The following is a 16,679-nucleotide window of genomic DNA, read 5'->3' as shown; positions in this document are numbered from 1 at the left end:
AAACCTTAGAATTTTTCTGATTTTCTTCTGTTTCAAACCAGAACTTCTCTTCCTTTTCTGGCCTGTTGTGAGTGGGTGACATTAGCTAGCTGGAATGGAGGGATATTAGTTTTAGTCCCACTTCCTACTCAAATGTTATTAAGTACTCTTTTACACTTAATTATGATTTTCTATTCATGGAATTCACCCATGGTACAATATTTTAGTCCAGACTCCTTATGGAAACAGATTATCCTTACAGTGAAGACAATTTCAGTGTAATATTCCAAGCAAAGGATGGTGACTCATAAATGGATGTAAATATAACTCAGGAGTCTCATCTGGCCAGCTACCACCTTGCATTGCCACAGACAGATTGGGTTGTTCCCTCTCTTCACCCAAAGGAAATACAAAGGAACTAGCCAAAGGAATAAGGTAAATCACACTTTTCTTCCTTTGGCTAGTTTCCTTTAGTATTGGTCTGGAATCTGTCAGGAAAGAGCCTGTCATTTTCACATGGGCTTAAGCTTAGAGGAGAAACTCCAAAGATCAGTGATCCCAAGAATGTGTGTTGGAATTTAGAGAGTGTGGCAGAATTCAGATATGACCTGAGTGTTGGCACCAACACAGAAACAACCCGACTTTCAAAAGGTTTTGCAAACCTTCAGCTGGATTGACCTCAATAGGAAGAGGAATTTTAAGAGTTTCTGGAAAAAATATCAGGTATCTTTTGGGCCTAAATAAGGACTTTGGATACGTGCCTTTTGGTCAAAATATTGTGAAGCAGAAATTACTGGGGAGCTTATGTGAGAGCTACAGTTCTCCAGAAAGCCTCACTAATCTTAAGTTAGGTTTCCTAAAGTGATTCTTAGATTCATGGCTGTATCTTTTAATCTTTGTCGTCAGGATCCATTTTCCCAACACAGATCAGTGAAAATCTCTGTGACATCCAGTCCTGCTTTCCAGTTTATTTTTTCCCTGCCTGCTGTAGCATAGTCTAACACCTCTCTTTATAAACTGTGTTTGGACTGAGTTCTGTTTTGACAGTCTGACACACCAAACATCAGCTGCTTTTTCCAAATGTGTCTCTGCATGGACACTGAGGAAATGCAGCATCACTCTCCTTCAGCTGTTCAATTCTTGTGCCTTGTTCTTCAGGATTTCCATCTGTATTTCTTAGTTTACCTGAGCTGCATTTATCTAAGCAAAATTATAATATGTTTTATCTGCACATTGATGGCATTTTTTTTTACCACAAACATTTCAGGAAAGAAAGACCAAAGCAGATTCAAGTACCCTGAATACAGAGCTGGGCAAGTTGTTTCTCAGAAGGCAGGAAATATTCTGAGAAAGTAGCATAAGGGAATAATGAACTGTTTGTTATTGGGGTAGAATTTTGTGAATTGATTCAACTAAACAAAGTGTCAGGAAACATTCTGGAAAATATCAGAACATTTCCCATTTGAGAATGCCAAAATGTTCTAAGAAACAGTATGTTTTGCTTGAGGGCAAATAAAGTGTTTTGAGCTGACCGGGTGCAAAGTGTTTTTATGTTTAACTTAATCTTCTCTTTAAAAAGTCTGTTTCAGTTTGACTCAGGCCAATTATTCTCCTCTTGGCTTTTGATTTGGGCACTGCACAGAAGGAAGGAGCCATTATTCTGTGAGCTCTGTTGATACACACAGGCTGGCCTCACCAGCAGCCACCTGGAGGCTTTGAAGCACATGAGGCAAATGGCTAAATTTTGTGTTTCACGGTTTAGAGAAAGAGGAAGAAAATCAATTGTCTAAAGATTAATGGCTGTATTTCTGAAGGCCTGATGGAATCAGGGGTGTGTGGAGCAAGTGTTCTTGCTGTGCTGCACAGGGTGCAGTGGCAGAAGCAAAATTACTTTTTTTTAATGAGAAAAGGTGAAGCTGAAAAGATCAGGAAACAGCTTTTGCAGTGATGCCAGGCTTTAGTTTGGGTTGTGTTAGCTAGGCTATGTAAAATTAACAGAGTACAGAAACCTCCAGCCTTGAACAGAAACAGACGGGGTGTGCAGCCATTCAGCCCACCTGCAGATCACATCACATGCAAGTACAAAAATATTGATAATTAGCTTCTACAGAGGCTCTCTAAGCCATTGATCTGGAAGCATTTTATGGGGAGGTAAGTCCCATGGGGCTGGGTTCCATTTTAAGATGGAGAAATAAAGCCAGAGAATGATGGAATGACACAAAATAATTGGGCAGTGGCAGGGCGAAGAAGGAAGTCTAGGATGCCCAATTCAATGGCCAATTTTTAAGTCTATTTCCTCTCCTCTGTCTGCTGACATTTGGGGCCATGGAAAAGAAGTGAGTCCAGAGGAAGCTGCTGCATTACTAGGGCAGCAGTCTGTTTGCAACCAAAGTTGTAAGAGAGGTCCAGTGTCAAGGATTGCTATGTGACAGGCTGCTGAATAGTGATTGATTCTCTTTGGAGGATAGAGTTATCCAAGTTCTGGGTGGTAAATTCCTGATTTTGAGTGGTTTGCCCTGCAAATGAGACGTTCATTAAAAGAAATCAGTTTCTTTCTCTGTTGAAAGACCAATTTCATTAGGTAATACAAGTAGTGTATATATGTTAGAAAAGCTCACAGAGGCCTGCTTTACAAACTAATTCCAAAAATATTCTGTTTCATCTATTTAACTATTGTTTTGAATGAAATCTAATATTGGCAGTTCTGGGCAGGGCTCTGGAAGGACCAAGATACCATGAAATTATTGCAGTAGTTTTGTCAGAGAAGATCAGAGAAACGGGTTCAGCCCAAAGGTTTCCGCTGTGCCTTCACTTGGGCGGTCAAATGTCCCCTGAGAATAACTCTGCTGCCACAGGTACAGGAGACTACAGCTGGATCAGCATCACCCCTGCCCCAAACTCTTGTGTCCAGAGGGACGAAGAGTGGCACTGAAACCTGCTCTGCCCAGAAACCCAGGCTTGGAGGTCCTGTAGAAGGCGTGACAAAATTTGCCTTGGACACCTACAGGGATTCTTTAAAAGAAATGCACAAGCAAAATTGTCAAGGCTGGCAGAACTAAGCTGCAAATTCAGCTGTTTCAGTGCCAGTCAGGCTGCCCTGGTACTCCTTAGTTACGCTGCTGGTCCCCCTAGAAATGCTGTCAGTCAGGAGTGGAGGACAGAAACAGGAATGTTTTCAAAAGCACTGTGTCACTCCCTGCTTTGCTGTACAGCCACAGTTACATGCTGTGCAGGCAGGAACAAGTCAGCACGGCTTAATCAGCATTTAGGCGGCGTGTCAGCTCCAGCCTGCGAGCGCTCCTCACTCCAACACAGCATTCCCACAGCTGAGGCTGTTAGCACTGCACAGGGCTCACATGAGACCTGCTGTGGTTTTGGGCTAAAGGGCTTCAGCTTCCTGTCACAGAGCTCTGACAGAACAAGCTTTGCTGCCAATACATTTCTGCTTGCAAACCCTGAAATCTTGCTGTGTGTCAGGGGGTAGGCTCTTTAGCACCAAAATCTGTCATTACATGGGGAATAAAGTTGTTCAAAAGTATAAAATTTATAAAATACTGTAGCCACTTACCTAGCTTGATTGCTTTACCCAATGTTGCACCCATGTATCTGATTCTGGCTGATTTCAGAATGAATCAGAGCTCAAATCTTGGAAAAGGATGCAAGACTTAGGCTCTTAAATTAGTCAGGCACCTTGAAAATAGTACCCCTTAGCCTTTAGACTGCTTAATATAATTTCCACAAAGCTGGTCATAGCACACAGTGGGATTAAAGTAATTAAAATATCATGGTGCACCACACTGGCAGTAAGATGTAGTCTCCCAGATCATGTTATTCATAAATAACTTGTGACAAGTATAGAGTAAGCGATTATTAAATAGCACTGAGACTTATAGGAAAGGTGTCCTCCCCAAGGGGGGGGCGGGGGCGGGATAGAACTGGGTGGTCTTTAAGGGCTTTTCCAACCCAAACCATTCTAGGATTCCATTTAGTCCAGATTATGGCCACAATGGCATTCCTTAATTAAACAAAACATGCCTGCACTTTTAAGTAGAAAAGACAGAAATGTAACACAACTATACAGTTTCTTCCAGGGCCCGAATCATGGTGCTGCTTTGTTATCTAACAGTGGTTGTTTTGCAGTTAAAGATGCTTGCTGAGTCATTTCTCTTCCATAGGTTTCTGGGGGCTTGTCAACAATGCAGGAATATCAACATTTGGTGAGACAGGGTGGCTGCCTATGGAGACATATGAAAAATTTGCAGATGTGAATCTCCTTGGGAGCATCAGGACAACCCTGGCATTTCTTCCCCTTCTAAGGAAATACAAGGGTAATGCTAATCCACTGTTATTTAGAGTTGTAGAATAATTAGCTTACTATAATCAGGGTAATGTAGCATCTATAAAAGAGGCTTTAATTGTCTCTCATTGAACTGAAATGACAGCCTCCTTCTGTGTGGCCTGAAAGAGCAACTTGATCCTGAAAAGAGGGTGAAGTCATAAGGAGAAGAAATATCCTTAAAGATTCTGTCTTTGCAGTACATAGAAAAAAGTATTTATAAATAAGGATTTCTCCCAGTGTTTGATTCAAAAAAAAGGAAAAATGTTTGCAGTAGATTATTAAGCACAGGCAAGCCTTTTAAAGCAATGACAATCAGAAAACACAAAGATCCAGTAAATGGCCTAATTTTATTATATAGGCTCTACAATTCCACTGTTTGGCAATTAGGAGAGGAAGAATGACCCTACAGAGGTGAACACTAGAGACATCCAGCTATCCAGTTCCAGCTCTATGGAGCCTCTGTGACCTTGGGCAGGAAACTTCAAGTATGTAGTGGTGCATGGGTATCCAAAGGGATAAATGCATTTGCATGGACCTCCCTGTGCCTGGGCTTTATCCTTCCTTCTGAGAAGGAATGGTTTAATAGCTCTCTGCAGCATGGCAGCATGTCTTGGGTGCTTTGCAGTTTGTTCCCTACCTGTCTCCATCTGTATTTGGGGAAGAAGATACCCTTTTCCTTGTTTGTTCTGGCTGTAGGCTCTTTAGGATGAGGATTTGTGCTCTGTGTGCAGCATCAAGCCACAGGAAGGGGTAGGTTTCATCTGGAAGGCCCAGGTGTCACTGCTACACAAACCCTTGGTAAGATAAAAGTGTCCCCTTTTTTTGGCTGTTCTGCTTCTTTCTGCTTGGCTACCTTTGGTTGATGATATTCTGACACAAGAAAAAAGAAACCTTTAAATACTGCAAGGTGGATGTGTTTTTGCAGAAGAATGTGCTATTGTATGCATCCAGTGAGTGTGTTATGTGGCCATTACACAGGGAGACATCTCTTCTCCCTGTGATGCCCTACTTACTGCTGAAACTCTGTGATGCTGATCCACCAGAGGCATTTCTCTGACTCCATGAATTGCACAGGGTTACTTTGAAGCAAAAGGGACTAATTGTGCGTGTGATATTAAGCACATGCATGGACCTTTCGAAGGTTTGGGTCTGGATGGCTGCACACACACCTTAGCTCAAAGGAACATTTCGTGTCTCACTCAGGGCTGTCAATGTTTCCTTGACTAACTCCTGCACTCCATTTTCAAGTACCATCTATGTAGGAGAGGAGGCCAAGGCACTTCTAGGAAGAATCCTAGATTTCCTGTCTCCTTGCAGGAACAGGGAGATAGCTAAAGCTATCAGGATAGCTAAAGCTTATGTGTTTGGGGGCAGCAAGTGACTTCTCCAAGTGAAAAGCTTGAATTACAGGCATTAGAGCATTCTCTTGGGGAAGCTGGGTTTCAATTCCCTTAGACACAGAGAGAAGCTAAGTGAGGTGTCCCACATCCTGGGTGTGTGCCCCACACCGCTCAGCTACTGGACAAAGGAGGCAGAGGTCACCCTACCCATGGCATACTGCCATGGATGTGCACATATTCCAAGAAACACTTCAAAATTATTAATACAATTATTAATACTTGTAAAGGGAGGTAATGCCTTCCAGCCTAGAAGTTAAACATCCTACCCTGAGAGGAGCAACATTTCCCCATATCTTTTCCAGCTGGCCAGGCCAGCTGATAGAGCATCTTGATCAGCAAGGTGGTAGTTATTTTTCTCTTACTGTATACAAGATTTATTTGGGACGCTGTGTAGGAAGGCAGGGAACCTAATTCAGAATGACAGATTTCACTGCATTCCCATGATACCTTTTGATATCCCCCAACCCTATTCCATTTGGTGAGATCTGGGGCCCAGATGTTATCTGCACCTGTGGCAGCAACAGGAGTGCAGCTGTGTTCTCTGTGTTGTGAGGGACAAGGCCATCTTCTCCCTCACCTCTGGTATTTGTATATCCACACTCACACATTCCTTACCCCATGGTAGGACTATGTGACAGAAGTTTACAAGGAAACAATGAAAATGCACCACAGCCCTGTGCCTCAAATGAGGAATCTTTGCTATTTAAGGTATGCCTGCGCTCAGCAGGAGTTAGAAAGGAGGAACAAGCAGCACAGATCAGGGAAATCATTCTAAGGTAGTGTAAACATGCACACATTTTGTAGAGTCACATTTCCTTGGTGAAGTTTATCACTGTACAGTCTGGCTTGGACTTTACATGCACAGTTATAAAGCCAGGTCTCAGTGCAGAGACATCATTAGCACAGAAAAAAATGGTGTTAGTAACATATATCCACCTGAGGGAAAATCATCTCCCCTTTCCTCTGTGGTCCTTCTCCTCTTACTAGCACAGTCTCTTGCTACTATTTTTCAGTCTTTAGGGCACTGCTTTGTTTCCATCTTTTTCATCCTATCTCAGGCTCAGAAGGAATAAGCAGGACACTGGGAATGTGTTACACTTTGTCTAGTCCAGCATCTGTCACTAGGTGGAAGATTTTTGTGTGAAGTTTTCCACTTAACAGAGCTGAGTGCCCTTCTGTGCTGGGACTGCACACTGACACTGCCCAGTTTTGGCACAGTGTGCAGTAGAACAGCCTCCTGCTAAACACCACATTATTAGCAGCTCAGAAGATTGAGATGAATCAATTCCATGTTAAAGACTGGGAATGAAGTTATGTTATTTGCACTGTTTTCTTTCCAGGACGTATTGTTTTCATGTCCAGCATCATTGCCTATTTTACTCTGGGAAATGGCATTTATTCTATGACCAAGGCAGCTATTGAAAAATTTTGTGATGCTTTAAGACTGGAAATGAAGAAGTTTGGTGTCCAGGTAAGTGATGTAGCAAGAACCTGGAAACCAGGTAAGTGATGTAATGAGTTATGTGAAACAAAGTGACAAAGATAAAAGATCAGAATTGCATCCATGGGTGCAGCTTCCCTTTGGAAAGAGGTGGTTTCTCTGTGGCTAATCAGTCAGCTGGAAAACACTGGGAACAGCAGTCCTGGGTGACGTTTGCGGTTCCGAGAAGCTGGTGGGTAACAGGTCTGTGTGTCAGCACTGAAACTTCCACCCTTTCTCCACGTCCTCTGCAGTGGAGCAGCTTCCTGACACAGGCCTGCCTGAGCAATGCCATGCTCCACACAGAGCTCCCAACAGCAGTGAGGAACCCAAACGTTCCCTGGGGTGGCTGCAAAGAGCCCAGACGCTGAGGGCTGTGCAGCCAGAAGGAGGCTTGTCACCTGCCTGAGGGGTTCTTTCTCTCCTCTTACACCACCAGTGCTTAAAAGCTCCTTGCTTTTTGTGAGAGCAGCTACGCTGCAAGAGGCGTAACTTGTGCAGAGTAGTTATGTTTTTATTCTCTTAACCTAAGAGGCTCTAAGAGTGCTCTTAGTGCCCTGTCTAAGCAACTCTAATAGTCAAACCTGAAGCTTAGATCACTAAGTAGCTTCACTAGGCGTTTTCCTTGGAGTCACTCTACTGCTGAAACATTCTTCTCAAATACTAAAAGTCTTCCCTGGTATGTTTGCATCGGGGCACTGTTTATTTACAGCATTGTTCATAAGCTTTGTGTTGGAAAATATTACAGCTATGCATCTGTTAAAGACCCCTGTCGGATAAATATGACGGGCTATAAAATGCAAGTGAATTTACACATCCTAATACCACACAGCACAATGAGAATTTCAGCTGATTAGCTGAGGATAATCTCAAATGCATGGAAGGGCTTAGTTTAACAGGTTAGCTACTCTGGTTGGTTTGGTATTTTTACTGCTGCACCTCTGCAATAGTCCCAGCACACAACTGAGTGAGCCAGGTTGACAAACATTTCTGGAGTATCTTTGAGAGGTATTTTTCTGTCTCTCATTGTATGCAAGATGCTGGCTGGCATGTGCCTGAGAACTGACTTTGTGAGAGCCTACAAAATACACAGTCCCTTTTTCCTGTGCTCCCTTCCATTGCTCTGTTGTCCTCTCTGTCCTTTCAGAAGAAAGCTGCACAGAGGTGGCAAGGAACAGATGGAGCTAAGGCTCTGTCCCACTGAACTCTGGCCAGGCAAGCTGACATTCTACAGAAAACAAAATGTTTGTCTTAGAGTAGAAAGGCTACAGAAAATGTGAGAAGGGAAAAAAAACCAAACCATCTCTCCTTCTCTCCAAGCCAACTCCAAAAAAGGAAGCTTTCAAAACCCCTTTGTTAACAATAAACGTGGGATGTTTACTATTGGTATTAGTGTGGCTGACACCAAACATGTTTCTAAATAGCAGCAGGAAGGAGGGTTCCCGAGGTTGCTGTGTGACAAACCTACCTGAGGCAGCACAAGCTGTCCCAGCTGTGCACACCATCCCTCTGCTGGAGTTTGTCTGCATCCCTTCCTTCTCCCCAAGCACAAGACCTACACCCCAGTCCTCCTGAGAGCAGCGAATCCATCATCATGCAGGCCAACAGGCAGGCACTGACACAGGTGGGAGCCTCTGCTGGGTGGCAGAGTGGAGACATCAGGGTTTCATAGCACCACAGACTTCCCAGAGAACGCCTGTCAGATCCCCAAGTCTCTGACACAGCTCAGCACGGGTTTTCCTCACCTTGTGTGGCAGTCTCTAGAAATGAGGTCAGTTAAATGCCATGGAGCTTTTAATGTTGCATATCTACAAATAGTTTGAACAAGGCTGCTGCTAACTGATGAACAGCACGTGTGCTGTGAGTGCTCAGCCTGCTCCAAAATTCCCTGGAAGACTCGGAAGGGAGCAGAACAGCAGCAACACACAAAGAAAACGTGGAGCAGCGAAGGACTTGTGTGCTTTCCACTTAAATCTATGTGCACAAATCTACAGAAATTTGCTAATGGCTTAAGTGAGAGGCAGAGCAGGACCTTTGGTCCCACTGTTCTTCACTGACAAGACCTACTTTACTTTTAATTACACATACTTGGGGAAAACAGCACTTCTTTCCCCAGGACCTGCTAATTTTCTTTGATATATCCTTTTGTCCCAAATTGGGTCAAAAATTATCCATTGCAGGATTCTCCACTGAGTAAAAAATCCAAAGTATTCCACTTTGGAGACATCAAAGTCATATTCCAATGCTTTGTCTCAGTCTTGTCAAAAAATTTATACCATTAAGCATTCTACAGAAATCAAAGATGCTCTATTGCATTCTGTGAGGGTGTGCTGAGTAGTCAAAACAAGAACATTAACATCAGAGTGAAATGAGGAAGTCAGAATAAAGCACCTCTGCAATCTTAAATATTTCACAGGATTATATTTGATTTCAGTCAAGTTTCCAGGGTTAAAATTTCAACAAAGCAGCATTTTCTGGAAGAAACCTGTTGGCAGGGAGCTTTTGATCTGTGTTACTGCCTATAGTATTTAACTGAATTCACAGTGACTGATTGCACCTTGATAAATTTTACATCTTGCTTTCAGGTCTGTATTATCCAGCCAGGAAATTATGCACCTTCTACAAAAATTCAGCCACCAGTCAGTGCTGAACAGATCTGGAGTGAACTCAGTGAGGAGGAAAAGGCTGTTTACAACAAGGAGTATGTTGAAGAGCGGGCAAACTTTTTCAACAGAATCCTCAGTGAGGGAAGCACTAATGGCAACGAGGTTGTAGATGCTATGGTGGATGCTCTAACATCTCCTGCACCCAAGGCACGTTACATGGTGGCGAAGCTGAAGGAAAAGGCACTGGTGTTTGTGTGCGCCTTATTCCCAACTGTTGTGATGGATTCTGTTCTGTCTTATGCTCTGAGCAAAGTAAAACTTGCATAGCCTACATTGGTGCTATTCACTGACTCATGTGAGGCAGTTTATGAAATGTGAAAGTCAGAGCTGAATTTAATGCCCCCCTGTGTCACTACAGTGACACCAATTAACCAATACAAACTTTGGAGAGCCTCCCTAGTCAGAACTGTCACTGATTCCTAGGGAAAAACATACAGGACCCTGTGTGTAAAATTAAATCATTTAAGTAACTTTATCTCTCCCCTGTGGAAAAACCCCATCCACTTAAGCCACTTTAGTTACTACCTAGAAAATTTAATATGTCTTTTTCTAAAGCAATAGCCGGTTATTGTGTTACAGACATGATGCAGACAAAATTGAGCGCGTCCTACAGGGCAGCTGTACACCTGAAGTCATTACAACAGAGATGAAAAGACCTTATTGTAGAAACTGGAGTAGCCATTTATTTAGGGGTGCTAGGAGGAGGTTAATGGAAAAGTCATAGAAATGAGCATTAGACCTTGAAATACTTTGAATGGAGTTAAATGGCTGTAGCAAGTTAGGAAGTCTTGAAGCTCTGAGCAACCTGGTTTAGTGAAAGGCATCACTGCCCACAAAAGGCGAGGCCGGAATTTGATGATCTTTAAGGTAATTTCCAACGCAAACCATTCTATGATTCTATGAATAATAAAGTTGTAATATGGAAACATTGTCTTGGCTAACTACAGTTCAGTCCTTTTTAAGGTGTTCTGGATCAATCTGAAACAAAGCCAATATATCACAGACTTTGGAAAATAAGTTACATATTCCATTTATAAATGAGTATTTAATCCTAAATAAACTCTATCTTTTATCTAATGTCTGGATTAATCAATGTGTTGACCTAAAGTGTTGCAAGAGAGCTAAACACCAAGGAGACAAATACCAGTATACTCAGAGCTCAGAAAAAACATATTCAGGTTTTGCTAGTATTGTAAGGAATAAGGTCTGAAGAAAAGAATACCTACTAACATGAACAGGGAAATATTAGTAACATTTATCTATGAGAGTAATTGATCACGGTAGCTTCATTAACACTTTCCTACTAATTGTTGTCGAAAAGATTGCTGGTTCACACATATACAATTTTAAATTTGACTTGGTTGTGGTATTGCACAAAATCCAAGAAATCTGGGGTGAAAAGATCCCAGAAGAGCTGGGAGCAACTGTGGTGGCACTGATAGATGCAGGGCAGCAGCACTGAGCATGATAGCCTCCCCCATGCCAGGTCTCCCATATCAAACCAAAGACTCTGCTGCAAGTTGACATAGTTAACTTCCTCATCTGAAGCAGACATTGCATCCTGTACCTGGGAAGTCTTTCCTAACATATTTAATTAATTACTGAGAAAATTTATGCTCTCTCCTGGTGGGTAATTTGGGCAGTGTGAGTCAGGAACATAGGCGAGATGAGCCAACAGAGTGACAATTCCAGCTTCTCTCCTGGTACACTCCGCAGTGGAACAGCCACTGCACCTGTTGGAGATCGTGGAACATGTTATTTCTCTTTCCAAATGCTGAACCCATCCCTGGAGCTGGCATTGGCAAGAGGACAAGCCTGGGCTCCCCACTGTTACACGGACTGTCAATAGCAGGATAATCAGATGATTATCATCCCTCTCCTCATTTAACCACAACTGAGCAAGGCCAAGCAAGGGAACAGGAATGAGGCTTATTCCAACTGAACCAATCAATTTCTTGTATAGGAATTCCCCCTGCTTGACCTCAGGGCTTTCAGCAGCCCTGCATTGCTTTGGAAGCGTTGCTTTCATGCTCTTAGCTGTTCTTTGTGCAGATTACCCTTCCTCACAATAAGTAGCACTGGACTCCACAAGCAGCTTTGAAACCCAGATGTTTCTCCATCAGGCCCAGGGTACATGTGCTGATCTCTGCCCCCAAACCAATGTCACTTTCCATTACGCTGTCTCCCTTCTATTTGCATTTCTAAAAGCTACTGCACTAAGTTGCTGAGAGCCAGCACCACCAGACCTGCCTCACAGACATGAAATAACTTCCAACTGGAAATTCCTCCTTTATTTGCCATGTACAGGATGAAGCATGAGATCAATATTTCAACAGCCTCATGTAACATCAGATGAGAAAGACTCCAGAACATTTATTCCTTCACCTTGAAAACTGAGAACTTGCAGTGCATAGGATTTTAAACAGGATACAATGACAGAGTTAGAACTGATGGGACAAATGAAGGCAGTTTGTATTTTTATTGCTGTCTAACCATTGGCCTGAAAGCTAAATGAAAACCAGCTACAAAACTATAATCTTTATTCCTTCCCCTCAGCTTTTTAATATCATGATCTGCAGATAAAGAACTAATCCAGAGAATCAGAGCTTGTTATTAACAGAACATCCCACTGAAGTCATCTGGAATCCTCCCACTGAGTTATACGTGTTCTAAGGCACAGTGTTAGACAATTAAACATAAAAATAAGTAGCAGGAATGATTTCAGAATCCCTGGGCTTAGTAGAAAAGAGACCCTCACAGGAAATGGTGATGGAAGGGGTGCAGCATTCCCTCCTCCACAAGTTCTGTAGGGTACAGAAGTTGCAGGATCAAAACAGAAGGTTTTAGTGAACAAGCCTTGCTAACCAAGTGAGTGACAAACTGAGGACCCCCAGAGCTGTCAGCTCTTCAGCTGAACTCCTGCCCTGCTCTGTGGCACTGGAAAGCTCCCCTGACTCTAGGGATCCCAGCTCTCATCCTGCCCCATATGGTACCTGGGAGGCACATGCTGGGAGGGCACAGTTGCTGGACTGCCCCACCATCCCTTTTTGCTTTGTCACATCCCTGACTGAGGAGTGCCTCCCTCTTCCTCAGTAACCCTGAAATCCCCTTTACCTCAAGTCAGGTTGAAGTGCAGGGGCACACAAGAAGCGTATATTTACAACATCCAAAAAAAGAAACAGTGTTTTAGGAAAAATTTAGGTGACAAAGATAAAAACCAAACAACCCCCACCCAAAAAACCCCCACCCAAACCTCTATTTATATTACTCATATCTGAAATGCCCCTCTCCCAAAACCCAGCTAACTTGCTGCAGACCCTTTCCTGGGACTGTTTTTCTATATAGCATTCATCTCAGTTGCATTCAACAGAGAACTTCTTGGCACAACACTTCAGCATTTATCACTATTTGTCTTTATAAGCCCTGCTGACAATTTGGGATTTTTTTTTTCCCCCTGAAAACAACCACCCCAAAAGAAATGCAGCTTTCCTCCCAAGTCTCTTCTCCAAGGATAGAGTATCAGGGACTTAATTAATTTCATGGATTTTCTCCTTGATGAAAAGGCCTATTCCTAAGAACGCATATTAATTGGTAGAAAGGATGAATGTTGGTTTTGACATTAGGCAATTAGAGTATAAAGAAGGGTAAAAAAAGCTAAACCAGTTTAGTTAGTTGTACATTGATCTGAGTGATACCAACAGCTTCATACAGTGGCATCAAAACCAGAAAGAGAGCAGATCCCAGGAAATACAGGAGGAGTTGCTGGGTGGTACCTGCCAGCACAGTTCTGAGGTGGCTGTGCTGCTGCATGAAATAAAGATTGTCTCAAGGAGGAGACTATTTCCCTCACTTGAGAGGGCACAGTTGGAGCAATGCCCCCACAACAGCTCCCCAGATGACCTTTCAGAATTAGCCAAATGTGTAAATTTGTGTCATTCTCCCAAGCTGGCAAATCTGAACAAGGGGATTTTGGGTGGAATGCACCACACAGCAGATTTTTTTTGCAGTAGCATCAGAATCCTGAGAGATGAATAACAGTGATAATTACTTCCACAATAAAAGGCTGAAGTAAAAACCAGGCAATCCTCAAGCCCACCTTGCAGCTGAAGTCAGGCTGTCACCAGCCCAGCTCCCAGTGGTAACAGCAGAACTCCAGTGCCATCCAGCCTTGGTGCCCTTGTGGTGCACAGCCTCCCTCCAGAGGTCAGCTGTGGGACAGTTGTAGCATCCTTGTGCTTTGCCATCTACAGAAAAAACCCAGCTCAATACAGGGACAGCAAGTGGAACAGAGGATGGTGGCTGGATTGTTCCACTTGTTCCAGGAGGGATTGTGTAGTGCTCTCAGCCTGGCACCTTCTGCTAGCACAAAAAAAAAAAAAACTTCACAATATTTGGAAGCACCCGTTCAGCAGTGAAACGTTTTCATGTGTAATTAAATGATTTTGGAGCTGCACAGTGAGCATGTCAGTAATGGGGGAATTACATATCATGGTGGAGAACTTGTGTTGCAGGAACAGCTGAGGTTAATGCTTAGGAGTGTATAAAACATGAGGAAAACATATATGCTCCTCAGTAAAAAAAAAAAAAAGTTCTTTGGAATAATCTTGATTTGGAAATGATTTACTAGTGGTGATCTCATTATCAGACTCTCATTATTTGCCACACAGCGGGCAAAACCTATCTGCTGTGGGCTCCACAGATTGCATTCATCCAGGGAACTACGAAGCCAGTGGAACACCTCTTGGATGGTCCCACAAGCTCCTTCCTGGCTGTGACAGATGTCCCATGTGGGAAGGGAGGGGGCATGCTTACAGCACCCAGGACAGAGCAGCTGCAAGGCTGCCCTAGCTCCCAGCACATCAGAGCTCCGGGCAGCACTGCCCTCAGGCGAGGACTCCGGCAGTGACACACCTGGGGCTGTATCAGAGCACGTGGACAGTGTGCCCACATTTGTGCTGTGCCGTGTCTCCCAGGTTTGCCTCTGGGAGCTGTCAGCTGCAGGGTATGTTCAAAGCTCCGGGCAGTTTACACCTTTCCTTCCTCAGTGCAGTCAGTTACATTTTTACCAGCGCCATCCCACTTGCACTCCTGCAGTAGCTTGGCACTCCTCCAAAACTGAGCTGTCAGCCAAAAAGCGCCCAGCAGCTTGAGGCTTCAGACCTTGGAATAATTTTCTCGGGTGAGCTTTATTTATCTCTATAGGCAGGGAATACTCTGAATTTCTCTAAGAGGATTTTAATCCTACTTATTTTGGAGATGTTGCAGTACCCTAATACCAGAGCAGCACCTCTGCTCTTGAAGCCACATTGCTTGGAACAATCCAATATGATGTTCAGCTGCTGAAAAAGGATGTTTTGCTTCTTGCATCATGAATCCTCATTATCACTCTTAAAAACCTCATGGAAAGCTGTTCACCATGAGAAAATAAATCAAGTATAAAAATTAAATATGTACACATGCACTTTCATGCACATTCACATTTGGGATAAAATACCAAGTGCCCAGACTGGTTGTAGTCTGGTTCCAGTGTTTCCACAATTTCCAGAGACAAGGCCTACAGGTGCTTCAGGCAGGATCTTCAGTTATTTTCATATTGGACTAAATTTCAAATTACATGTGCTGGCTTTTCTAATGGGAATTTAATGTGTGCTGCTCAATAAAGTGAAAAAGGAGAATTTACCCCAGGCCTTTGACCAAGACATGTGACTCCTTATTTGTGGCAACAGCAAAAGCAAAAATCTTACACAGAACAGGTGGGGAAACATTTTCTACTGTGCCATGTCTTCATCAACCATTTAGTGCAACCAAGGAGAAAGAGAAGGCTCTGGATGCTATGTTTTCCGAAGAGGAAAGCAATCCACCAAGGCACTACAGTGCATCACTACCAATCTAGCCAATTTGCACCACAGAGTGCTAACACAAAATAGCTGCTGTACAAATGGTACTCCTTGCAGGGTAAATGATGAAACTTTATACTAAAACAATGTTTTCTCTTGTTGTGACTCACCACACAGTCCCATGGCTTTCATCAAACGCCTTTCCATGCTGTTGGACATGCATCCAGCTGCGTCACCACTTCCCTGGCAGAAGAGATTTTACATCAAAACCCAATTTTTTTGAATTTCCTAATTGTTGAGGTGATTTGCAAATAATTCAACAGCCAGGCTTGGGCAGGAGCAAGACAGACAGTGTGGGTGCAGTTATCCCATACATGACTACTGAGCCTCACAGGAGCACTGAGGGCTGGGTTGTGGTATTTGGAAATTTGGCACTAAAGGAAATGGGCAGAAAGGAGACACAGAGAGCTTGGGCAGTCCCAGGATTAGTGCTGTTACCTTTTAGAATGACTTAGGCTTCACTTGACAAGTTTTGAGTGTTTTTCCCCATTCATTGGCGTTTTTGTCCTGTTAATAAACAGGTTTCTCTGTCCAGTCTGGACTGTGAAGGATCACATTCCCATCCAAGCTCATTTACATTACTGTGCTACACAAACCCTGTGGGGAGAGCTGTGCAGTTGGGTGATACACAGACCTTGCCACTCCATTTTTGTGGCGACTCCAGTAAGGTCTGGAGGTGAAACAACCGTACAGCGTTGCTTCCCATGGGGGAGGAAAAGGAGGCTTGGCGAGTAAGTCAGCAACAAGAAAACGACAAGCCCACGACACCCCAGTCCTTCCCGTGTGCCCGCCTCACCCCCGGTGCCTCGGAGGGCGGCGAGGCGCTGGTCTGTACCGAGCTGAGGGGCCCCGCCGGCTGGGGGGATCCGGCGGCACCACTGAGGGGCCCCGCCGGCTGGGGGGATCCGGGGGCACCAC

The 16,679-nt window shown here is 43.7% G+C and overlaps 2 protein-coding genes across 4 annotated transcripts in view; one reads left to right on the top strand and one right to left on the bottom strand.

Annotated features, from left to right (window-relative positions):
* The window catches only part of LOC121674735 (D-beta-hydroxybutyrate dehydrogenase, mitochondrial-like), a 44,021-nt gene extending 33,080 nt beyond the window's left edge, over window positions 1-10,941 (top strand). For 2 of the 3 annotated variants that reach the window (XM_042049306.1, XM_042049305.1), the window contains 3 exons: window positions 4,155-4,307; window positions 7,059-7,189; window positions 9,784-10,941. In XM_042049306.1, coding sequence (XP_041905240.1) covers window positions 4,155-4,307; window positions 7,059-7,189; window positions 9,784-10,131 — 632 coding nt within the window. In that variant the 3' untranslated portion in view covers window positions 10,132-10,941. The remainder of the gene's footprint in view (window positions 1-4,154; window positions 4,308-7,058; window positions 7,190-9,783) is intronic. The other variant, XM_042049307.1, reaches the window with a different exon arrangement.
* The window catches only part of PAK5 (p21 (RAC1) activated kinase 5), a 162,736-nt gene extending 146,841 nt beyond the window's left edge, over window positions 1-15,895 (bottom strand). The window contains exon 1 of the mRNA XM_042049298.1: window positions 15,872-15,895. Coding sequence (XP_041905232.1) covers window positions 15,872-15,893 — 22 coding nt within the window. The 5' untranslated portion in view covers window positions 15,894-15,895. The remainder of the gene's footprint in view (window positions 1-15,871) is intronic.
* Between the last annotated feature and the right edge of the window lie 784 nt (window positions 15,896-16,679).

This window comes from Corvus kubaryi, unplaced genomic scaffold, assembly GCF_017639235.1.
Source record: "Corvus kubaryi isolate FWS band 111438036 unplaced genomic scaffold, C.kubaryi_AGA036_p1.0 70, whole genome shotgun sequence".
NCBI lineage: Eukaryota > Metazoa > Chordata > Aves > Passeriformes > Corvidae > Corvus > Corvus kubaryi.
Note: the sequence above shows the minus strand (reverse complement) of the source record. Positions and strands in the feature narration are given on the sequence as shown.